Genomic DNA, 26,282 nt, shown 5'->3' with positions numbered 1-26,282 from the left:
CCTATCACGTGTCTCTCTTTTCCTAAGTCACCCCCTATATCGTGTCTCTCTTTTCCTAAGTCGCCCTCTATCACGTGTCTCTCTTTTAGTAAGTCACCCTATATCACGTGTCTCTCTTTTCCTAAGTCACCCCCCTATCACGTGTCTCTCTTTTCCTAAGTCACCCCCCTATCACGTGTCTCTCTTTTCCTAAGTCACCCCCATCACGTGTCTCTCTTTTCCTAAGTCAGCATTCTATGTCTCACGTGACCCAATCAGCTGACCCTGCTTTCACACTCTGCCGGATTTCTACATAGGAAGCCTCGGACTGCCGCCATATTTGTACTCTCAGTCAGGGCTCCTTGGTGGGCGCTGTGTTACTGCTGTTCCAGTCCCCCCAGGAAGTGGAGCCCGGAATAAGAGGTTCCGGGGCCGGGCATAGTGATAGCTATGGCTGGAAGAAGCGGCCCGGGCTCAGTTCCCTGGCTCGGGGCGGCGGTGCTGGTGTCGGTCCAGGTTCTCGTTGTAGCTGTACAGACCACCCAGGCTCATCAGCTCCGCTTTGTCACCGTGGTAAGTGACGTCATGTGTATCTGCACTGCCTGGGTTAGGAGATTATTGTGGGAGACCCGGAAGTGGCAAGGACAGGCTGACTCCAGATTAGTGCCAGACATGGCTGACAATACATTATATAACAGCCATAGCTGACGGTGTGCCTTTCTAGGTTTGACTTTGCAAATGGGTTTTTTTTTTTTTTTTGTGTCTTTTGGATCAATAAAGCTGTATGGTGATTTGAAAGGTGATGTAACCCATAGCAACAAGAGGTCGGCTTATTGGGGGAAATAGAGCCCTTGGGTCACACAGGTGGCAGGGTCGCACTCCTATGTTGTGTTTGCATGCACCCCTAACAAAATCTCAGAACCTCTCTTTACTCGCTTGACCCATAAGCTGGTTCTCACAGTTCTCCCCACTTGTGTGGTTTTTTTTTTTTTTTGTTTTTCTTTTGCTAGAAAATTCCTTAGAGCCTCCAAACTGTATCTTTTAAGTAGAGGCCCTAGAAAATAAAATGGTGGGTGTTGCAACCTTTTCTGCCCCATGGTATTTGCACAGCACGTTTTCAAACACACTTAATACTTTTTAAAAGGTATTTATTATTATTATTATACAGGATTTATATAGCGCCAACAGTTTGCTCAGTGCTTTCCAATATAACGGGAGACAATACAGAAATGATACAAGGGGGATAGGCGGGTCCTGCTCCTTGGAGTTTACAATCTAAGAGGGAGGGGCTAGTGGTACAAAAGGTAATAACTGTGGGGGATGGACTGGCTGGAAGAGTAGAAGATTCCATTATTAGCTGATGGCAGGATAGGCTTCCCTGAAGAGATAGGTTGTCAGAGATCGCCTAAAAGTGAGCAGAGTAGGCGATAGTCAGATAAATTGGGGTAGAGAGTTCCAGAGGATGGGGGAGACTCTGGAGAAGTCCTGCAGACAAGCATGGGAAGAGGAGACAAGGGAGCTATAGAGCAGGAGGTTGTGGGAGGAGCGGAGAGTACAGTTCGGGTGATATTTGGAGACAAGATTGGTGATGTAATTTGGGGCAGAGTTATAAATGGCTTCATATGTTATTGTTAATGGTTTGAATTTTATCCATTGGGCAATGGGAAGCCAGTGGAGGGATGGCAGATATGGAACGGTTAGTAAGGTGGATGAGTCTGGCAGCAGCATTCATGATAGACTGAAGGGGGGGATAGCCAGCGATGAGGTAGGACAATGAGGAGGGAGTTACAATAGTCAAGGCGAGAGATAACCAGGGAGTGAATACGTTGCTTAATAGTTTCAGAGGTTAAGAACGGGCGTATCTTGGAGATGTTGCGGACGTGAAGTCTACAAAATTTGGACAGTGATTGTTTATTTAGTTTTCATAAAACCGTTACAATAACAAAGAAAAACAAACAACAAAAGGAGTCTCAAACTAAGGACATAAGAGTAAGGGTTACATAAAAAGGGAGTAAAAAAAACAATAAACGGGTTATTGCCAGGGCTACCTTGAACCCATCCAAAAAAAAAGTGACCGTTACATATAGAAACATTCCAGAACTAGAAAAGCTACAATTTCTGGGGAAATTGTGTGAAGTGTTCTTGCCTCCACCAGTAGTCTACAACTGGAGTGGGCAGAGTAACTGGGTGGAGTGGCTTGAGCAGGGGTGGACTGACAACTCATGGGGCCTCCGGGCAATAGGGGATCATGGGGTCCCTGTGTCCTTGCCCAAACTCAAAAAAGCCTATGAAAAAGCAACCAGGGGCATCTCATGGGGCCCCCTACTGACCCCAGGCCCTCGGGCAGTGCCAGAGTTTCCAAATGGTCAGTCCGCCCCTGGGCTTGAGTAACTGTTGTGTGGTTGGAGTGGGCGGAGTAACTATTGTGTGGTTGGAGTGGGCGGAGTAACTATTGTGTGGTTGGAGTGGGCGGAGTAACTATTGTGTGGTTGGAGTGGGCGGAGTAACTATTGTGTGGTTGGAGTGGGCGGAGTAACTATTGTGTGGTTGGAGTGGGCGGAGTAACTATTGTGTGGTTGGAGTGGGCGGAGTAACTATTGTGTGGTTGGAGTGGGCGGAGTAACTATTGTGTGGTTGGAGTGGGCGGAGTAACTATTGTGTGGTTGGAGTGGGCGGAGTAACTATTGTGTGGTTGGAGTGGGCGGAGTAACTATTGTGTGGTTGGAGTGGGCGGAGTAACTGTTGTGTGGTTTGAGTGGCTGGAGTAACTGTTGTGTGGTTTGAGTGGCTGGAGTAACTATTGTGTGGCTGGAGTAACTGTTGTGTGGCTGGAGTAACTGTTGTGTGGCTGGAGTAACTGTTGTGTGGCTGGAGTAACTGTTGTGTGGCTGGAGTAACTGTTGTGTGGCTGGAGTAACTGTTGTGTGGCTGGAGTAACTGTTGTGTGGTTGGAGTGGCTGGAGTAACTATTGTGTGGTTGGAGTAACTATTGTGTGGTTGGAGTAACTGTTGTGTGGCTGGAGTAACTGTTGTGTGGTTGGAGTAACTGTTGTGTGGTTGGAGTAACTGTTGTGTGGTTGGAGTAACTGTTGTGTGGTTGGAGTGGCTGGAGTAACTGTTGTGTGGTTGGAGTGGCTGGAGTAACTGTTGTGTGGTTGGAGTGGCTGGAGTAACTGTTGTGTGGTTGGAGTGGCTGGAGTAACTGTTGTGTGGTTGGAGTGGTTGGAGTAACTGTTGTGTGGTTGGAGTGGCTGGAGTAACTGTTGTGTGGTTGGAGTGGCTGGAGTAACTGTTGTGTGGTTGGAGTGGCTGGAGTAACTGTTGTGTGGTTGGAGTGGCTGGAGTAACTGTTGTGTGGTTTGAGTGGCTGGAGTAACTGTTGTGTGGTTGGAGTAACTGTTGTGTGGTTGGAGTAACTGTTGTGTGGTTGGAGTAACTGTTGTGTGGCTGGAGTAACTGTTGTGTGGCTGGAGTAACTGTTGTGTGGCTGGAGTAACTGTTGTGTGGCTGGAGTAACTGTTGTGTGGCTGGAGTAACTGTTGTGTGGCTGGAGTAACTGTTGTGTGGCTGGAGTAACTGTTGTGTGGCTGGAGTAACTGTTGTGTGGCTGGAGTAACTGTTGTGTGGCTGGAGTAACTGTTGTGTGGCTGGAGTAACTGTTGTGTGGCTGGAGTAACTGTTGTGTGGTTGGAGTGGCTGGAGTAACTATTGTGTGGTTGGAGTAACTGTTGTGTGGCTGGAGTAACTGTTGTGTGGCTGGAGTAACTGTTGTGTGGCTGGAGTAACTGTTGTGTGGTTGGAGTAACTGTTGTGTGGTTGGAGTAACTGTTGTGTGGTTGGAGTAACTGTTGCGTGGTTGGAGTGGCTGGAGTAACTGTTGCGTGGTTGGAGTGGCTGGAGTAACTGTTGCGTGGTTGGAGTGGCTGGAGTAACTGTTGCGTGGTTGGAGTGGCTGGAGTAACTGTTGCGTGGTTGGAGTGGCTGGAGTAACTGTTGCGTGGTTGGAGTGGCTGGAGTAACTGTTGCGTGGTTGGAGTGGCTGGAGTAACTGTTGCGTGGTTGGAGTGGCTGGAGTAACTGTTGCGTGGTTGGAGTGGCTGGAGTAACTGTTGCGTGGTTGGAGTGGCTGGAGTAACTGTTGCGTGGTTTGAGTGGCTGGAGTAACTGTTGTGTGGTTGGAGTAACTGTTGTGTGGCTGGAGTAACTGTTGTGTGGCTGGAGTAACTGTTGTGTGGCTGGAGTAACTGTTGTGTGGCTGGAGTAACTGTTGTGTGGCTGGAGTAACTGTTGTGTGGCTGGAGTAACTGTTGTGTGGCTGGAGTAACTGTTGTGTGGCTGGAGTAACTGTTGTGTGGTTGGAGTGGCTGGAGTAACTGTTGTGTGGCTGGAGTAACTGTTGTGTGGCTGGAGTAACTGTTGTGTGGCTGGAGTAACTGTTGTGTGGTTGGAGTAACTGTTGTGTGGTTGGAGTGGCTGGAGTAACTGTTGCGTGGTTGGAGTGGCTGGAGTAACTGTTGCGTGGTTGGAGTGGCTGGAGTAACTGTTGCGTGGTTGGAGTGGCTGGAGTAACTGTTGCGTGGTTGGAGTGGCTGGAGTAACTGTTGCGTGGTTGGAGTGGCTGGAGTAACTGTTGCGTGGTTGGAGTGGCTGGAGTAACTGTGAAAAGGTTGGACTGGGCAGAGTAACTTTATGGAGTGGGCAGAGTAACTGTGTGGAGTGTTTGGAGTGAGTAAAGATAGTAAACATTACACTAACCAATTGATTGATCAAATTTAAAAAGTGCACATGGCAAGCTTGATAGAGTGAGAAATGCATTTCAACTTTTAATTATTTATATGGCACATTTAATTGCAATGTTGTTGCCCAAAGTGCTTCACAGTTACATTAAAACATACATTTCTAAAAACATTAGCAGCATTATCACCTCAAATACTCTCTACTGTAGAAAACTTATTTCCAAACCTTTAACCAGAAGCCGGCCAAACTGTCACCAATTCAAAATTAGATTTCAAATAGGGCAGAGAAGAGCGGTTAAAAACAAACTGCTCCAAATTGCTGACTTCACTGGCGTCTTCAAATGGTCATAGTTTTAAAAACTATAAATCCTACAGCAAAGAGCTTTATATTGTGAGAATCACAAGACCTACATTTCGATGCATAGTATGTCTCTGAAATATTAAAAATGAAGGCACAGTCGCAGTTTAGAAATTGCCCATCAAATTTGAGGTGGCTAGAGTGGAGTTTAAATGAATGTCAATGGACAGCGTGAGTTGCAAACAAATGGTCATATTGTGAAAACTATCTGGACTATGGCTTAGCCGTGGACATTTTTAGTGGCAGCAGGGATAGCTGAACGTTTTGATATAAGATTTGTGTGGGTGGGTTTGAAAATGAGGGAGTGATGGCAGTTTAGAAATCATGTCCTGATTTTTCAGCTCCCACTCTAGTTTTGAACATTCCGCCATTCATTCCCATGGGAACAATTTCACCACAAAAACGCCGATATTTCGTGAACCATTTGGCGAAACGTTCCAAGTAATAGCTCACCAATCGGGAACAATCCGCACATTTCAGTATATTACTGTCTATGTAGTGTGAAAACTGTGGGAGGAGTTAGGGTGGTAAATTTGGCTATAATAATAAGAATATATATGTGAGATAACAGTAAGTGGTCTTGCCATGCAAGAACACTTAATAAAAGAGAAACCAAAAAGAAACAAACGAATGCAGTCATGCACAAATTCACAGATCCGCCACCTATTCCTTAACCCCTTCCCGCCGGCGCCTCCCGGCCCTTTAAGAGTTTCACAAGCCGGGAGGCAGGCCAGGCGGGGTTTAGGACTCATATGACCGCCGTGACATGTCATCACGGTGGTCACATGATCGGGAAAGGTCCTGATCGAAAGATCAGACCGGGGCCTTTCAGTGTGTACCGGACATGTGTGCTGGGTGCGCGCTCTCAGCACACATGTTGTTTGTTAATTGCACACAAATGTGCGGCCACTCGCCGTCTAGGCCCAGATGCCAGGAGGCCGCACATTGTGTGCTGCCGGCGTGAAGAGGTTAAAAACGACACTAGAGAGAGCCACCACTACAGTAGCACCAAAAATAACCTCTCTCAGGATATAGAACCCTGCGACAGTGAGTGTGATAGTGGAATATCCCCCCAGAAAGAGTCTGTCTAGCCAGCGTTGGACATATTTTTGTAAACTTTTTAGGGCAGGTCTGACTTTTTGTAGATCAGCTTGTATTTAGGCAGGTCAAGCTTTAACTATTCGGTAGAATACATTTAATACCTTAATTCCAATGCACAAAAACACAATATACTACTGAATTATTTGGTAAAATCGAAAGGATGATGTTACACCGAGTAAATGGATATCTAACATGTCACACTTTAAAAATGCTCACGCTTGTGAATTGACGACAAACCGTACTTAAAAAAAAAAAATCAGGCTTTTAACCCCTTTTGCTGGCAGGAGAGGGGAATTGACCAGTCAGCTGTCACCCCATCGCGTCCACGCACCCGCAGAGCAATTGTCCCACCCCCCACTGTTTCCCAGGCTCCACTCTACTATCTGCTAACCTGGAACCAGCATGGCGGGTTCCACCTGGTAGAGTGCAGGGAGATCTGAGACCATCTCTTCCACTAAGTAAGAACCTGGTTCCTGCTGTCACTTTTCCCAACCGCTGTAGCAGAGGAAGACACTAGTGGAACACATTATGTGCTCCATTAGCTTCAGCGGATAGCAGGTCTAATTGTCCCCTGATGCCTCATTAAAGTGGAGGTCTAGTTGAATTAAAAAAAAAAAAGTAATCGGCTACAAAAACTGTATCTGCTGACTTGTAAAATACAGACCGTTACCTGTCCCTCTGTCCAGCGATGTCCTCACCACGGCTAGTTTCACCGGCCATCTTCTCTCCCTGGCATCTTCAGTGTGGGCGCCTGTCTGTGACAGCTTGCGGTTTCACAGCTGACTGCCCACTGTGCATGCATGAGTAACGCTGCGCTTTGTGAATGGTCCTGTAGTCTTTTGGGACTTGTCCTGTGTCCCAGAGGACTACGCTGCGGGAGGGGGGAGGACAACTTCTGCTTCCCATCGCCTTACACAATTGCACCTGAAGTGGGAGTGGGTACCTGTCAAATGTGGTTACCTGCTCCCCAGAGATGCCAATCCTTATGTGGGAGTGGGCGACAAAGCCTTAAAGCGGAACTTCCCCTTTTGGGTGGAGCTCCGCTTTAACGAGAACCTGTCACACCAAAATAGTATCGCATAGGAGACTTAGTCCCCCATAAAGCTTAGTGAAAAAAGTGGAAAATATTAATGTTACATCCAAGCACTTAAAACTCCCCCCAAAAATGTTGAGCCAAATGAATCAGGGGCGCCTATGCACAAAAACATCGACAGCGCAACACATATGGCCGTGCACGCTGGAGCGAGAGCAATGATTCTTCCTCCATTACTCACCAATGACTCTAAAGTGAACGTGCACCAAACATGCAATACAGATCATTTCTGGAGTTCAGCTTTACAAAGTATTACCAGGAGTCAGGCTTCAAGCCAAAATTTGTGTTTCCTGTCACTTTAAAAAGTTTTATTGTGCCAGCTTAGTTCAAAAGAATGTGTACTCTTAGACTGCTGTCACACGTTTTTCTTCCGCTTTTGCATTTAAATAGGCAGAAGAAAAATGTGTGACCATGGAACTCTTACACTGATCTTGTTGTGGTTTGCTGCGTTTTTTAAAATCCTGTTTGGTGCCGTAAAAAAACACACCTCCCCATTGAAATCAATATAAAACTTGGCAAAAATGCATTAAAAAGACACCCACGTTGCATTCTTGCTGCAGTTTTTGAGTCGCATGTAAAAAAACGAAAAAAAAAACCAGCCTAACAGAATGGTCTGACCACTGTGGATACTATTATATACTACAAAAGCTTGTGCTGCATACAGCAAGTTATCTTCCTGGCCGCGTCCTACACACTTCCCTTTTGTGCCAAGAAGAGAGTGGGACATATGTCATCTCATCCATTCAGGAACAGCCTTGTATTGTTCTCTGAATACAAGGCGTTGTCTGTTTCGCTAAGGTGAAGAGGCGGATGGATGACATCATAATCAATCTCCATCTCAGTCAATCAGAGAGCGCTTTTGTATTTATTGTTAAAAATACAAGGCTCTTCCTGAATGGCTGAGATGCCATAGAACCGATTTTTTTTCTGGGCACAAAAGGGAAGTGTGTAGGGCTCAGCCAGGAAGACAGCACAGCTTACTGTATGCAGCACAATCTGCTCTGCTGTATTACAGCCTCTACAGTGACTGTCCTTGGGTGGCTTTGTGGCTCCTCCATGGATACAATGTAGGAATGCTTGTAGCCTTGCTAAGACACATAATGTGGTTCAGCTGTGCATGGTAGCCAATCGGCTTCTAATTTCAGCTTGTTCAATTAACCCCTTGACGCCTCTCGGCGTCTGGGCCTTGACGCTGAGCGGCCGCATATTTCCGTGCAATTAGAAAATACATATATGCTGAGAGTGCGCACCCTGTGCCTCACGGAAATGACATCACTAATCTTGTCTCTAAATATCACCCAAACCGTACTCTCCGCTCCTCACACGACCTCCTGCTCTCTAGCTCCCTTGTCTCCTTTTCCCATGCTCGTCTCCAGGACTTCTCCAGAGCTTCCCCCATCCTCTGGAATGCTCTACCCCAATTTATCAGACTATCACCCACTCTGCTCACTTTTAGGCGATCTCTGAAAACCTCTCTCTTCAGGGAAGCCTATCCTTCCCTCATCTAATAATGGAATCTTCTATTCCTCCTACCAGTCCGTCCCCCACAGTTACTGCCTTTTGTACTACTAGCCCCTCCCTCTTAGATTGTAAGCTCCAAGGATCAGGGCCCTCCTAACCCTCTTGTATTGAACTGTATTGTCACTGTAATGTCTCTCCTTATATTGTAAAGCGCTGAACAAACTGTTGGTGCTATATAAATCCTGTATAATAATATGAGAATATCCCCTTCTCTCTTGGAGACAGCACAGGGAATAAAGCCGATATCCCTAAAATTGAGGGAAATTGCAATCTATGAAGTTTTCATTGGATATTTTTTCACCTTTGGAAGGGAAGACCTCTTTGCTACAGTTTTGGATTTCCCCTCACTTTGTTTCATTAGCAATGATCACCAGGGTTGTAAACTGACGGGGGAAACGGGTTGTAAACTGACGGGGGAAACGGGTTGTAAACTGACGGGGGAAACGGGTTGTAAACTGACGGGGGAAACGGGTTGTAAACTGACGGGGGAAACGGGTTGTAAACTGACGGGGGAAACGGGTTGTAAACTGATGGAAAATTAGTGTAAATTGATTCGTTTTTGCTTGGAAAATACGTGACTGAACTGAAAAAAAAAACAAAAAACCGGAACGCCCGTGTGAAAGGGGCCTTAAACTTTGAATCTGACTGATTTCTTTGCAGAGTTTCACCAGATTTGGCACTCCCCAGTTTTAGGCTCCGTGCACATGAAGCGTTTTAATCACACTGGTAGCGTTTAGCTGTGTAAAGTCATGTTTAAAAATGTGAGGGTTTTTTTTAGCATTTTTGCTTTAGTGTTTAGCTGCATTTTTCCGAATTTGCATTTTTTTTACTCAAAAAAGGGTCCAAAAACAGTTTTGCGGCATTTTACCACATTTTTCACATTTTAGAGCGTTTTTACAGCTAAATAACTCCTCTAGAAACTCACTAGTTCTGGATTTTTTTCCAAAAAAAAAAACACCCCTGCCAAAAAATGCTGATTACAGTCTGTGTGCATGGACACATAGGATAACATGCTGGGGGGTTTACTGGCTGTAGAAAAAAAACGCCAAAAGCCAAAAACAGCCGCTGTAAAAACGTCCAGTGTGTATGAGGACTAAGTAAATTGCCCCCAGGTGTCTTGTGGTGAACAGGTTCCTTCCTCCTCTTGTTCAGCTCTCAGTGCTGCAGAGAATGACATGACCCTGTTCTGTGCAGCATTTTACTGTGAACCCAAGCCGGCAACTCGCAGGTAGTAGGTTGAAATGATAGGCATCATTGGAAGGCCACCATGGAGGCCAAGCTGTCTTCAGCCCGTGCGAAGAATGTAAAGCCGTGCATGAAGAGTCTTTAAACAATGCTTGTTATATGGCCGATATGAATATCAATTCAGCCCCGAACATAGGCTGTAAGGCTGCGCAGGCTCTTGACTGACACATCTGCTATGACGGGGAAGAATACAAGTATAATAATACTTAGTAATAATAAATCTCCGATAATCCCTGTAAAGTAAGGCTTCAGTTATTACAAATCATTGGTGACTGTTCTCTTTACACCCTGTGCATAGTTGTGTGAAGGGGAGGATCTGAGGCCATTCTATGTATGGGGGGGGACAATGATTTTGGAAATCCTGAAAACAAACTGGAGTTCATTGCTGTGTCCCGTTTCTATTGTCAGTGGGTGTACAGTATATTGGTGTGGCTGCTTGTAGATAAAGGACTGTATGAGATGGACTGAGGAGGTGTTTATCTTTGTTTTTATGAATACACCATCTTTTTTTTTTTTTTTTTTCTCCTGCAGGTATATCGTCATGGTGACCGGTCCCCAGTCAGGACTTACCCGAAGGATCCTCATCAGGAAAGTGCCTGGCCTCAGGGATTTGGGCAGCTCACACAGGTAGGGTAAGATAACTGGCTTTCATGGTTCTGCAGATTTGAGCTCATTCACTTCTTAGATTGAATTCTCCATGTTATTACATAGAGGTGCCATCTTTTATAGGCTACTTTTATACCAAAGATTTTATTTAGCGTGTTAAAAAGAAACATACAAACCATAACAAATCGTGTGGTACAAAGGACAACAAACCATAGAGGACAGGGAAACATCACACAATAAACACAGAGATGCACATACAAGACTTACACCGCGGTTCAGGTAATACTATGAAAGGCAAAGGGCTGCAAGACCCTCAGCCACTTTCAGAAATATAAAGGCTACACACAAGAAGGCAACAAAAAGAAAACACTTTTATGGGCTACTTTAAAACACAGGCAGGGTCTTTTATACACACAGGGTCACGTATACAGAATAATAGGCCTGTAAGAGAAGAGGAAATGTACTTACCGTATCTTTCACTCCATGAGACTCACCTGACCATAAAGACACACTTAGGTTTTAGAGGGAGAAAACAAGAAAAAAAATATTCCGAACCAATGGACTGCACACATAGTACAGGAGATGACCAGAGACTGCGGAGGTACTACAGGAGATGACCAGAGACTGCGGAGGTACTACAGGAGATGACCAGAGACTGCGGACATAGTGCAGGAGATGACCGGAGACTGCAGACAGTGCAGGAGATGACCAGAGACTGCAGACAGTGCAGGAGATGACCAGAGACTGCAGACAGTGCAGGAGATGACCAGAGACTGCAGACAGTGCAGGAGATGACCGGAGACTGCAGACAGTGCAGGAGATGACCGGAGACTGCAGACAGTGCAGGAGATGACCGGAGACTGCAGACAGTGCAGGAGATGACCGGAGACTGCAGACAGTGCAGGAGATGACCGGAGACTGCAGACAGTGCAGGAGATGACCGGAGACTGCAGACAGTGCAGGAGATGACCGGAGACTGCAGACAGTGCAGGAGATGACCGGAGACTGCAGACAGTGCAGGAGATGACCGGAGACTGCAGACAGTGCAGGAGATGACCGGAGACTGCAGACAGTGCAGGAGATGACCGGAGACTGCAGACAGTGCAGGAGATGACCGGAGACTGCAGACAGTGCAGGAGATGACCGGAGACTGCAGACAGTGCAGGAGATGACCGGAGACTGCAGACAGTGCAGGAGATGACCGGAGACTGCAGACAGTGCAGGAGATGACCGGAGACTGCGGACATACTACAGGAGATGACCGGAGACTGCGGACACACTACAGGAGATGACCGGAGACTGCGGACACAGTACAGGAGATGACCAGAGACTGCGGACACAGTACAGGAGACGACCAGAGACTGCGGACACAGTACAGGAGACGGCCAGAGACTGCGGACACAGTACATGAGACGGCCAGAGACTGCGGACACAGTACATGAGACGGCCAGAGACTGCGGACACAGTACATGAGACGGCCAGAGACTGCGGACACAGTACATGAGACGGCCAGAGACTGCGGACACAGTACATGAGACGGCCAGAGACTGCGGACACAGTACATGAGACGGCCAGAGACTGCGGACACAGTACATGAGACGGCCAGAGACTGCAGACACAGTACATGAGACGACCGGAGACTGCAGACAGTGCAGAAGACGACCGGAGACTGCAGACAGTGCAGAAGGCGATCGGAGACTGCGGACACGGTGCAGGGGACGACTGGAGTGCATGGAATATATGCTTCCCCAGCACATGCTGTAGTTTCTCTAGTCGTTGGCTCATGCACTACACTACAGGATGTACAAGCCTCGAGAGCAACTACAGCATGTGGCGAGGGCAACAGATATTCAAGCATCCCAAAGGGTCAAATAACTTCTGTGGCCAGGTAGCCGTGAAGCGGCAGCATTGCAATATGCTCTGCTGGAAGGTTGAGTACATTGCATTCCCCAACACGCTGTGGTTCCTCCTGCCGGATCATTTATCACTTTGGTGTCCTGTAAGGAGGAACCAGAAAGTCCAGCAGAGGAAGCAGGCAACAAACATGCCCGAAAGTATTTATTATTATTATTATTATTATTATTATACAGGATTTATATAGCGCCAACAGTTTGCTCAGCACTTTACAAAATGAAGGTAGACATCAGTTACAATAAAATTTGGTACAAGAGGAAACAGAAGGCTCTGCTCGCTACAGCTTACAATCTGCCAAATGTGAAGAGTCCTCTGATGACGGAGCTGTCACTCAGCTTATCTGGTCCGGCACCCATTACTGCAAAGCCTCTCCTCCTCCTTTTTTTTTTTTTTTTTTTTTTTTTATTTGGCTAGAGTGGTGAGGGGTTAGAACCATTGTCAGGTTTTCATTGCTGTCTATATAATCTTGAGAGAGATACATTTATCCTGATCATCAGTGTCATAAAAGGTAAATGTATATCCAGAATGAAGTCACCACCAGAACAGGAATACAAGGGAAATCTTCAAATGAGAAGACTTGTTACTGTGACAGCTACCTAAAAGGGGATTACCCTCACGTTGGAATAGTATCCCCCACGTTCTGTTGACTCTGCAGGACAGGAAATGAAGGAAAAATCTCTCTAATTAGACACAGATGGCAAAGAAAAAAAAACGACGGGTTTTAACCCTCCCCTACTCTATCTAAAATAAAAAAAAATGGCTGTAGATCTACTTAAACAGTACTGTACTTTGTGCTCTAAGCAGGAGACTGCCCACCTAGAGTTGGGCTTTTGCAATGTGTTAAATCGTTTCACAGGTATGGTTGCCAAGCATATACTTTTATCAACGATTTGTTACTGTGTGATGGCCAGTCTGATGCGCACAGTTTTTGCACTCTGCTTTCAGATTGGGATGCAGCAGCACTGGGAATTGGGACAGGCACTACGAGAGCGATACAAAGGATTCCTTAATGAATCGTACAACCGACATGAGGTAAGAAATCTCCCGAAAGGACAATAATATATTTACAATGACCACATACTATAACTTTTATTATATATCTGAAAAACTTTCAAGTAGATAAGACAACCTCAGCTCTGTTCCTGTGAGATGCGTAGAGGAGGGTGCGTCTCTTCCCTCCAATCAGCTCTCAGAGCTCTCTGCACTGAGCTTTGCAGTGTGTAATTTCACCTCTTCACACCCCCCCCCCTTCCCCCCTCTGAACGCTGACGAGCTTTATAAGTTCAGCACTTTGAACAGATGTAGAGAAGCGAAAACTGCAGATAAACGGGTACAGCTTATGTAGGAGGGTTTTTTCATCTGTGCATCACATGAGGCCAGTCACTTCACTAGGTATATCAGAAATGTTCGATTCAGATCGCCTGATGCCTGGGACATATTGTTCCGGGCAGGTAGGTTTTTTTTTTTTTTTTTCTGCCTTTAGCCCTTCTGTCCCCATTAGCAGATATTGAGGCCGGGAAAGAATGTAATGCAGTGTGACATCCACTGCATTACATTCAGTGTAGTACAATGAGAACCTGTCACCAGAAAATCATCACATAGGGGACTTTTTGTCCCCTATGTGATGGAACTAAAAATGTCAAGGCCCCTCCACCCCCACATATGTACAAATGTAAAAGCACACACTGGGGCGCCTATGCATGAAAAAGACTATTGCGATACACATTACTTATCGCTGCGCACGCCAGAATGAGAATATTCTAGCACCAGACTTTTACGTAACGCTAAACTGATTACCTACAGTGGGGCAAAAAAGTATTTAGTCAGCCACCAATTGTGCAAGTTCTCCCACTTAAAAAGATGAGAGAGGCCTGTAATTGGCATCATAGGTAGACCTCAACTATGAGAGACAAAATGAGAAAAAAAATCCAGACAATCACATTGGCTGATTTGGAAAGAATTTATTTGCAAATTATGGTGGAAAATAAGTATTTGGTCAATATCAAAAGTTCATCTCAATACTTTGTTATATATCCTTTGTTGGCAATGACAGAGGTCAAATGTTTCATGTTGGTCTTCACAAGATTGGCACACACTGTTGCTGGTATGTTGGCCCATTCCTCCATGAAGATCTCCTCTAGAGTAGTGATGTTTTGGGGCTGTCGTTGGGCAACACAGACTTTCAACTCCCTCCAAAGGTTTTCTATGGGGTTGAGATCTTGTGACTGGTTAGGCCACGCCAGGACCTTGAAATGCTTCTTACGAAGCCACTCCTTTGTTGCCCGGGCGGTATGTTTGGGATCATTGTCATGTTGGAAGACCCAGCCACATTTCATCTTCAATGCCCTTGCTGATGGAAGGAGGTTTGCACTCAAAATCTCACGATACATGGCCCCATTCATTCTGTCCTGTACACGGATCAGTCGTCCTGGTCCCTTTTGCGGAGAAACAGCCACAAAGCATGATGTTGCCACCCCCATGCTTCACAGTAGGTATGGTGTTCTTTGGATGCACCTCAGCATTCTCTCTCCTCCAAACACGACGAGTTGTGTTTCTACCAAACAGTTCTATTTTGGTTTCATCTGACCATATGACATTCTCCCAATCCTCTTCTGGATCATCCAAATGCTCTCTAGCAAACTTCAGACGGGCCCGGACATGTACTGGCTTAAGCAGGGGGACACGTCTGGCACTGCAGGATCTGAGTCCCTGGCAGCGTAGTGTGTTACTGATGGTAGCCTTTGGTATGTTGGTCCCAGCTCTCTGCAGGTCATTCACTAGGTCCCCCGTGTGGTCCTGGGATTTTTGCTCACCGTTCTTGTGATCATTTTGATCCCACGGGGTGAGACCTTGCATGGAGCCCCAGATCGAGGTAGATTATCAGTGGTCTTGTAGGTCTTCCATTTTCTAATTATTGCTCCCACAGTTGATTTGTTCACACCAAGCTGCTTGCCTATTGCAGATTCAGTCTTCCCAGCCTGGTGCAGGTCTACAATTTTGTTTCTGGTGTCCTTCGACAGCTCTTTGATCTTCACCATAGTGGAGTTTGGAGTGTGACTGTTTGAGGTTGTGGACAGGTGTCTTTTATACTGATAACAAGTTCAAACAGGTGCCATTGATACAGGTAATGAGTGCAGGACAGAGGAGCCTCTTAAAGAAGAAGGTACAGGTCTGTGAGAGCCAGAAATCTGTCTTGTTTGTAGGTGACCAAATACTTATTTTCCACCATAATTTGCAAATAAATTCTTTCCAAATCAGCCAATTTGATTGTCTGGATTTCTTTTCTCATTTTGTCTCTCATAGTTGAGGTCTACCTATGATGCCAATTACAGGCCTCTCTCATCTTTTTAAGTGGGAGAACTTGCACAATTGGTGGCTGACTAAATACTTTTTTGCCCCACTGTATATGGGGCTTTGAAAGTGTTACTAATAGAAAATATATTGGATATCTATTTACTCGATGCAACCTAATTTTTTTATATTTTACGAAAAGATTGGATAATTTATTGCTTTTTGTGCAATAACGAGTTTATTTTTTACCGAAATTCTGCATTTCCTTGATCTTTGTGATAATATCATGCAACATAAAAATTGGAACTACCGCTATTTTATTCTCTAGGGTCTCTGATTTCAGAAAATATATCATGTTTGGGGGTTTTGTGTAATCTTCAATCCTAAAATGATTTTTTAAACGTGTGCAAAAAACACAAAAACAGCTCTGGCAGCGAAAGGGATAAAAGATAGGCCTGACAAACACCCAATTGGTGCTCCTTACACTGCAAGGTCTATCTCCTCCCTGTTAGTCCCCGGGTGCAGTGCAGGGAGGGGAGGAGGCGATAAACAGTGCAATGTTAACAATATTAGAGGTTTAAGTCGCCATAAAGCCATTTTTGCTTTTAAAAGCCCCAGACATTACTAACAGCACCTCAGATTTAAATGCAGTTTTGGTTAAAATCAGGGTGGATTTGATTTAAATCACTAGTCAGTAAGGCTTGATTTAAATCCTAGTTTTCTACATAAAGACTAATTCTTGCTGGTATAACTTTAATATACAAGTAGATGAAGATTTTTAGAACAACAACTTTTCATATTAGTTTTTTTATCCCCAGTTTAATAGGTAAATCATTCATATTTGGACAACTTTTCTGTTGTACTTAGGAAAAATAATCATTACCTTAATAATAACAATTTAAATAGATTTATTCAACTGAAACAATAACATTCCAGCATATGTGATTTGCTTAAACATCCATGTTTGGTAACTAATTTGGCTAAACAAAATATATATATTTTAGGAAACTTAGACTGTCAGCCCCTTCCTCCTCACACTTAGTTTCACTTTCTTCTTGTGCAGATCTATTCCACTCCAAACAATCAGAAAAATATTGTTTCTATTCTATTCACTGAACTTCTTGAAACTTAGCACTGAAGGGGTTGATTCTGTATTCATAGGTTTGTAGAAGTTAGGATGAAGGTCTTTTTCTTAACTCTGTTCATGTTATAACATTTTTGCTGTGAAGAAGAGGCATGTGATCTCCGCTGAGTCAAATTCAGTTTTGAGAACTGCAAAAGTAAACCAACATCTGTGATAATATCTTGTAGGCAGAGAAACTGCCCAATAATCTTACAGAAACCTCTGGAAGAGCATGACATTGCGAATTGATTCATGGAATTTATTTACCAAAAAAATTAAACATATACAGCCTTATTCTACATAATTAAAAAACTAATCTTTAGTTCATGATGGAATAACCTTTGGATGGTAATATATTTTCCTCAAAGCATTTTATCCAAAAACATCCGATTTAAATAAAAAAAATCCAATTTTAAATCAAAAAAATCAGTTTTGTTTTTTTTTTGTTTTTTTAAATCATTGATTTTTATCCACCCTGGTTAAAATGTTTGTTTTTTCTTCTTAGGTCAAGTAGATTGTAATGAGGGACTAGTAGATTGAGACCCTGATTTAGCCCCTGGACAAGTAGTTTTTTCAAAACTTTCTACACCCCTGATATAATGTAAGGGTTTACAAGCGTGTTAAGGATTACCACAGGTATTTGCAGGAACCACAAGCACTATATCACTGTTGTGCATTTTAGGACAAGTCTGGTTCGGTTTAAGTAAGCCTTCTTTATTATTCCTAGCACAGAAATGTGATGTTGTGGTTCTATTCATCTACCCTACTGTCTTTATTCAGATCTATGTGAGGAGTACAGATGTGGATCGGACACTAATGAGTGCTGAGTCCAACCTGGCAGGTCTGTACCCACCTGAAGGCTCCCAGGTATTCCATCCGAACCTCACCTGGCAGCCTATCCCAGTGCATACAGTTCCAGAGTCTAAAGAGCGAGTAAGTAATGATACACATGGGACTTGACAATACAGAGTACAGCCTAGCTGTATTTGATGCCGCCACTCAACCACTTTCACTTTAGTGTTTTTTTTTTTTCTTTAACTAGCTCCTGAAGTTTCCATTACTTCCATGTCCAAAATATATAAAACTGCAGGAGGAGACACGGCACTCCCCAGAGTATATCAACATGACAAGAGACAATTTGGTAAGATCATGGAGTGGAGGAATTATCTAAGCCAGATAAACAATCATATTTTACTGCTCATAAATTATATATTTTTAAATAGGAATTCTTGCAAATGGTAGCAAATGAGACCGGACTGTCTGACTGCTCATTGGAATCTGTGTGGACAATCTCCGACATCCTCTTTTGTGAGGTCAGTGTACAAAATAATTTTGCTAATGTTAAAGCTGAACTCCGGGCTGAAAAAGGCCACCGAGGATATGAGTCCAATGTGTTTATACCAAGCACCTTTGTGAAACCCAGATATGACCATATTGGAATAGTGACCTAATCACTGTGTTGTACATAGCCTGTGCAGAGCTGTAGGAAGTAGCCAGTAAGTCTACCTGGTACAGACCCCTATTGGTGTGGGGTGGAGCTGAGACCATTTACCCTGCACAAGGAGAGCAGCAATGACCGGTCTTTATTACAAGACACTCCTGCACAGAGGGAAAGTTTCACACTGTATTTCTGCACAGATCTGGAGGAAATCCATAAAGCCCACCGAGAATAAAGTAGGAATACACAATGTAGGCAATATTTGCTCATCCTGGAGTTCAGCTTTAACATTTTGCAAGTGAATACATTTCCTTGTAAAACACAACAGTGAAAATAGTTTTCTGCTGCCATTGCTATTTTAATATTGATCTTGGCTTTATTAAAGTGGTTGGTTGTAAAGGCTCAAGGTTTTTTTACCACCGTGCATTCCTAGGCAAAGCATAACCTGAGTCTCCCCTCCTGGGCAACACCAGAGGTTGTGAAACGACTTGGTGAATTGAAGAATTTCGGCTTCAGGTTTCTGTTTGGGATTATTGAACAGGAGAAGAAAGCTCGTCTACAGGGAGGTAAGCCTTAGAATTAATTTTGACCTGGCAGTTTTTTTTGTTTTGTTTTGTTTTGTTTTTTTTTTTGGCAGCAGTTGAAATCTGAACTCCGGTCAGATATGAGACAGAAATAAATGGAGCTCTGTAATCATTTGTACATAAAAGTATGTACAAAAAAAAATGGAAAAAGCATACAGATTACAGAAGTGAGCAGAGTGACAGAGATAAGCTCCTTGGTCTGCTGCTTCTTTCACAACCCTGTCAGACAGGGACAAGTGCTGTAAATGTTTCACAACTGCATAAAAATCAGATCCTGGATTCCGTAGAAGGTATGGAGGACTCATTTGGCGCAATAAGGGGGAAGCGAAGGTTATGATAGCCTTAGATGGTAATAATCCATACAGAACACATAAAATGGTGTTGCGCTAATCTCAATAGTACTAAGGACACAATAATTCAAAGAATGGGGAGACAGAAAAAATAACCCCAAAACAGAGGTGATAAGTATAAAGGCCAGAATCCAGACCTAATTAGGTGTAATATGAACTGTGAGTAATAATCAGCAAATGACTATAAATAATACATAAAAATGTAAAGGCCTGAACCCAGACCAAAATAAGTGCAATATAGATTGTGATGAAATACAACGTGAGCAATAGTCGCCAAGTGAACATAAATAATGTATTCAACATAAAAGGACTAACACATCCTAAGTAAAAGTGCACAAAAAGCACCATGCAAAGAAAACTGTGCCAAAATCAAATGGCAAAACTAATCATACAAGGTACATGAAACTATAAATGCATCAATAATAATACATAAAAATGTTAAGGCCTGAAACCAGACTACACTAAGTGCAATATGGATTACAGTGAAATCCTTCTATGTTCCGAACATACTTGCACATCAGGCATGCAGCTTTGTGGCACTGCTACATGCCTTTTTATTGCGCAAAAGTATACTGTAGGATTTTTATTGATCTGTTGGACTTGTATTGGCTAGGGGCTGCTAAGCTTTTGACATTACGAGACTGTGGGTTTGGATGTAAGAGAGGTCTTCAAATGGGTGTCCCCGGGAAGAAATGACTAATGTTTTTTTGAATGTGTTCCTTTTTTTTTTTTTTTTTTTTTTTTAACTGTGAATGAAATGCTGTAGTGAATCTGGTCATGTACTAAAAATGGAAAAATGTTTGTCATTATTGTCAATGGGGTAATTATTTGTAAGATAGAAACAATGAGAATCATCGAGGGATTTGGGGTAGCATATATCTATAAATTTGTTTCAGTAATGTGCTCTGAGCTATGTAATCTATCTCACGAGTGCAATTGATCTGCAGACAAGAAAAACTGACTTTTGTGTATATTGGAGATCCATCTGGATCCATCATGCTTGTTTTCATCTGTGAGTGTATTTATCTTTGACCATTAAAGCTGTTTTACTTGCTTATGCTCCCTCCACCCCCCACTTAGATTCCATAGAAGGACCTTTTCTTCAAGCTTGCCTCACTTTGGCTTTGGCCCTAGATTTTGCATGTGGGTCACTGTTATGTATGCCCATCCACACTCCAATATATTTAAATGGTTTGCTATCCCCCTCATTGCAGCTGCACAGAGGTACCCGACTAAGGTGCTCATTATCCCCACTCCTTTTTAATGACTGTTAGGATTCCCCAACTGGATAGATTTAGGGGAATCACTTTGGGAAGTAGAACAGACCACATGAGCTTATACAGAATAGAGGGCGCAGGATTACAGATTATAAAGGTGAATACATTTATTGGAATAAAAACAATGGCACACTCACACTGGAGAAGCTCATTTCCATCACAGATGACATTACCAGAGCAACAATGTAATACCAGCCAAAGGTAGCCTGCTGCACAGGAAGGCTTAAGGAGGCAGCTGCTGTGATCTGGCTAGGCTCGCTAGACCTGTTGTGTGGCTTTCAAAGCTTGGCATCTGCAGCTTCTCTGGGAGCTCCTAGGGCAATGGCAATACGTGAGGTCAGACAACTAGTTTTAAGGTAACACCCCGTGTACAACTTCTGTGAATGGAGGAGCTGGGCAGAAAGGACGGGCATAGCCAGGCAATTTTATGACGTGCCTGTCTCGGCTCTCTCCGTGCTATTAACCTCCACCACCCTGGAGGTGGCTTTAAGGGAAGTCATTCCTCATAGCTCACTGAGCCTGTAATTTTGTGTTTTTCTTTTTTTTTTTTCTTTTTAGGAGTCCTGGTGGCACAAATCCTGAAAAATATAACGGCAGCCGCACACAATTCCACTGGTGGCCTTAAGCTCATTGCATACTCCTCTGTAAGTTTTATAATGGCAATGGATGGTACCTTTTTTTTTTTTTTTTTTTTTTTTTTTTTTTTTTTCTTTTTTTTTGTTTTACTGTGCATGTTTCTTGTAACTATAAATTTACATTCTGCTTCACTTTTAATACAGTACTTTTATCACTTGTTCATACATATAGCTCTTTGAAAAGACTAGAATACTTTTCACTCAACCTGCTAGTTCTCTATGGTAATGTTTATGAAATTGAATATGAAACTCTTTTTCTTTTTTCCCCCTAATAAAGTTTTACTAACCTTTTATTCTATAGAGAGAACAGAACACATAAATCAAAGTAAACGCCATGTACTGTGCAAAGTATGGAAGTAGTATTGTGTTATAGTATACAATATATTCACACATGTATAGTACAAAGAAAATGGGGACACGGGGGATGTTTGTCTGCTGGAGTACCTGGGTCACTATTCATGTTGTGATCCTCGTAGGGTGGCCCTACACATATTCATCTCAGTAGGTCCTTCATGTGCAACATTTGGTTATTAAAAGCAGTGATATTGTGTATGTATATGTATATATGTGTGTGTGTGTATGTATGTATGTGTGTGTGTATGTATGTATGTATGTATGTATGTATGTATGTATGTATGTGTGTGTATATATATATATATATATATATATATGTATGTATGTGTGTGTATATGTATGTATGTATATATATATGTGTGTGTGTATATATATATATATATATATATATATATATATATGGGCAAAAAAGTATTTAGTCAGCCACCAATTGTGCAAGTTCTCCCACTTAAAAAGATGAGAGGCCTGTAATTGGCGTCATAGGTAGACCTCAACTATGAGAGACAAAATGAGAAAAGAAATCCAGACAATCACATTGGCTGATTTGGAAAGAATTTATTTGCAAATTATGGTGGAAAATAAGTATTTGGTCACCTACAAACAAGCAAGATTTCTGGCTCTCACAGACCTGTACCTTCTTCTTTAAGAGGCTCCTCTGTCCTGCACTCATTACCTGTATCAATGGCACCTGTTTAAACTTGTTATCAGTATAAAAGACACCTGTCCACAACCTCAAACAGTCACACTCCAAACTCCACTGTGGTGAAGACCAAAGAGCTGTCGAAGGACACCAGAAACAAAATTGTAGACCTGCACCAGGCTGGGAAGACTGAATCTGCAATAGGCAAGCAGCTTGGGGTGAACAAATCAACTGTGGGAGCAATAATTAGAAAATGGAAGACATACAAGACCACTGATAATCTCCCTCGATCTGGGGCTCCACGCAAGATCTCACCACATGGGGTCAAAATGATCACAAGAACGGTGAGCAAAAATCCCAGGACCACACGGGGGGACCTAGTGAATGACCTGCAGAGAGCTGGGACCAAACGTAACAAAGGCTACCATCAGTAACACACTACGCCGCCAGGGACTCAGATCCTGCAGTGCCAGACATGTCCCCCTGCTTAAGCCAGTACATGTCCGGGCCCGTCTGAAGTTTGCTACAGAGCATTTGGATGATCCAGAAGAGGATTGGGAGAATGTCATATGGTCAGATGAAACCAAAATAGAACTGTTTGGTAGAAACGCAACTCGTCGTGTTTGGAGGAGAGAGAATGCTGAGTTGCATCCAAAGAAAACCATACCTACTGTGAAGCATGGGGGTGGCAACATTATGCTTGGGGGCTTTTTCTCCGCAAAGGGACCAGGACGACTGATCCATGTACAGGACAGGATGAATGGGGCCATGTATCGTGAGATTTTGAGTGCAAACCTCCTTCCATCAGCAAGGGCATTGAAGATGAAACATGGCTGGGTCTTCCAACATGACAATGATCCCAAACATACCGCCCGGGTAACGAAGGAGTGGCTTCGTAAGAAGCATTTCAAGGTCATGGAGTGGCCTAGCCAGTCTCCAGATCTCAACCCCATAGAAAACCTTTGGAGGGAGTTGAAAGTCCGTGTTGCCCAGCGACAGCCCCAAAACATCACTGCTCTAGAGGAGATCTGCATGGAGGATGGGCCAACATACCAGCAACAGTGTGTGTCAACCTTGTGAAGACTTACAGGAAACGTTTGACCTCTGTCATTGCCAACAAAGGATATATAACAAAGTATTGACATGAACTTTTCATATTGACCAAATACTTATTTTCCACCATAATTTGCAAATTCTTTCCAAATCAGCCAATGTGATTGTCTGGATTTTTTTTCTCATTTTGTCTCTCATAGTTGAGGTCTACTTATGATGCCAATTACAGGCCTCTCATCTTTTTAAGTGGGAGAACTTGCACAGTTGGTGGCTGACTAAATATATATATATATATATAGATTATATATTTATTTTTTTTGTATACGACTTTGTACGTGTTTTGTTTCTTGCATACCCCCCCCCCCCCCAGTAATTCAGCCACACCCAAATCAACATTAATCTCATATTTTTTTTATATTTTGCAACTAATGTGTTTACAGCATATCTGAATTGAAAAAAAAAAAGCTGCAGCTTACCAGCCCTAAGATGTTTTGGCAGCATTAATTTTCTTTTTGCGTCAGCATAGATATAGCTGCTCTGCCTTAGAGAAAGTACAGTGAGTGAGTGTTGCCCCAACAGAGGGGTTTACCGTGGGATTACTAGGTGAAAATAATAGAAAATATAGCCTGGAAAGGCAAACTAATGCATCCACAGTATCTAAGGAATTGTATTCAACAATGGATTACTTTTTTGTTCTCGGGTTTAGAAGATCTTTTGACCATTGTCACTAGGACAGAAAGGGAAAAATCCTAGATGTTATGGAAGCGGTTTAGAGAGTAAATCCTCCTATGGGGAGAGTCCTCATATGGGGATAACTGTCTAAAAAGGATTTCCCCTCACTTTGAGGTTTCTTCTCAAATCCTGTTGTTTCTAGGACCCAGGGGAAAGGATATATCCCCAGTGGGACACAGCAAAAAGAGAAACCTGACAGGTGGTTTAACTTTTCCATAATCTATCCAAAAAAAAAAACTGGTTTATTGAGTGAATATTCTCAATGACTTTAGACTATAGACCTTAACCACCAGAGGATTTACCCCCCCCCCCCTTTCCTGTTTTGCAGTACGGCACTGCATTACTTTAACTGACAATTGTGCGGTCATGCAACACTGCACACAAATGAAATGTACGTTTGTTTTTTTTTTGTTTGTTTTTTTGTTTTTTTTACCACAAATAGAGCTTTCGGTGTAATTTGATCGCCTCGGCGGTTTTATTTTTTGCACTGTAAAAAAAAAAAAAATACCGACAATTTTGACAAAAAAAAACTTTTTGACTTTTTGCTATTAAACATGTCCAGTAAAAAATTTTTTAACTTTAAATTTTTGTCAAATTTAGGCCAAAATGTATTCTGCTACATGTCTTTGCTTAAAAAAAAACTGGTTTACATGAACGTTGTTATAGCGTTTACAAATGGCGGTGTGTTTATATATACACTGGAATTTTTTTTTTTTTTTTACTAGTAATGGCTATCAGTGATTTATAGTGGGACTGCGGCGGAACTGTAGTGGAACTGTCTTGGTGTCACTGACATCCCCAGTGACACCAATACAGTGATCAGTACTAATAAAAAGCACTGACACTACTAATGGCAATGGGCAGGAAGAGGTTAACATTTGGGGAGATCAAAGGGTTAACTGTGTGCTGTTTCACATTATGTGCTGTGTGTGTGCTTCACTGTAAGCACACTGGTTTGTATGGCTCTGCTATGCACAGCCATGCAAAGCAGTGTGCAGGAGCTGGCAGTGGAGAGAAAGGTATTGTTTACATACAGTTCTCTCCCACAATCAGTATTGCTCGACCATCACTGGGTGCTGGCGAGTAATCACCGGCTGGGACTGTGATTGACAGCCAAGGCCATGAATGGCGGCTAGGGTAGGGCATGCGTGTGGCTAGCGTGCCCCCTATCCAGAACTGTAAAATCACGTGTGTGTATTTGTGATTTTCGCCCTGTAGCTGTATTTCTGCTATAGGGCGGAAGGCAAGTGGTTATTGCCTGGCATTAAATTTTATACTCATTTGTTATGCCTGCAGATAGGTGCTGACCTAGGAACCCTGACTTTGTAGCTCTTTCTTACTGCCAGGCAAACCAGTATGCTGATATCTGTCCTAAATGGAAATCTGTTTTTGGTAAAGGGATCTTTTCAACTCCATACCAGAGAAACACAATGGAAGAAAAAAAAAGTGTCTATAAATATGCTTAATTTTCTACTTCCCTTTTCTGTTTTAGCATGACACCACACTGGGTGCTTTACAGATGGCTCTGGATGTCTACAATGGGAAACAGGCTCCATATGCATCGTGCCATATATTCGAGCTGTATGAAGAGAACTCTGGGTATAAACACAAGTGTTTTTTATCCTTTGTGTGTGTTGTGTCACTAAACCAAGTACAAAAAAACTATTCAGTACCTTCATCTGATGTCATCTTTCCACATTGTAATAGTATCAGTCAGCACATCCAGAAAATGCTGTGCTGAAACTTCCATTATGAGGTTCGCTACGTTCAACCTTCATGGTGTCACTGTATGTGGGAACGTAGCCACCTTCCTCCCACGATGGACTACAGTAGTACATGACAGCCAGCATCGTCACTTAAAACCACAAAAAAATCTCCCACTTATAAAATTGCCACCCGTACTGCATTGCCCATGGGTTTCTGGAGTGATCAGAAGATTCCAGCATGAATTACTGGAAATTGGGAATGCCCACACAATGATGCCTGGGATTTGTAGGAGGAGAGCATGTTACCACAATGTTTGCGCACTGCTAGTCAAAACCCGTTGAGGGTAAACATTCTTCGTGAATAGCGCCGGGGAGAACACAGTGAGGATGTAAAACCTTTGTAAACATGATTTGCGGATTCAAATAGTGGTGATGTTCAGGATATTTTTTATTTAGACGGAGGGGAGTTTAGTGACAGTTTAAGTAGTAAGTAGTTTGGCTGTTATACATTGTCATAGGTGGTGGATATTGGACACCAGTCAGCTT

The 26,282-nt window shown here is 43.2% G+C and overlaps 1 protein-coding gene across 2 annotated transcripts in view; it reads left to right on the top strand.

Annotated features, from left to right (window-relative positions):
• The first annotated feature begins 267 nt into the window (after positions 1-267).
• ACP2 (acid phosphatase 2, lysosomal) overlaps positions 268-26,282 on the top strand; it is a 34,457-nt gene continuing 8,442 nt past the window's right edge. For both annotated transcript variants that reach the window (XR_016314130.1, XM_089686751.1), the window contains exons 1-9: positions 268-552; positions 10,565-10,660; positions 13,499-13,585; positions 17,748-17,900; positions 18,010-18,108; positions 18,191-18,280; positions 18,839-18,971; positions 21,175-21,260; positions 25,523-25,629. Coding sequence is in view for 1 of the 2 variants with exons in the window: in XM_089686751.1 (XP_089542877.1) it covers positions 430-552; positions 10,565-10,660; positions 13,499-13,585; positions 17,748-17,900; positions 18,010-18,108; positions 18,191-18,280; positions 18,839-18,971; positions 21,175-21,260; positions 25,523-25,629 (974 nt within the window). In the remaining variant the exon portion in view is untranslated. The remainder of the gene's footprint in view (positions 553-10,564; positions 10,661-13,498; positions 13,586-17,747; positions 17,901-18,009; positions 18,109-18,190; positions 18,281-18,838; positions 18,972-21,174; positions 21,261-25,522; positions 25,630-26,282) is intronic.

This window comes from Staurois parvus, unplaced genomic scaffold, assembly GCF_062004578.1.
Source record: "Staurois parvus isolate SC_StPar_1 unplaced genomic scaffold, SC_StPar_1.0 ptg000410l, whole genome shotgun sequence".
In the NCBI taxonomy this organism is placed as follows: domain Eukaryota; kingdom Metazoa; phylum Chordata; class Amphibia; order Anura; family Ranidae; genus Staurois; species Staurois parvus.
Note: the sequence above shows the minus strand (reverse complement) of the source record. Positions and strands in the feature narration are given on the sequence as shown.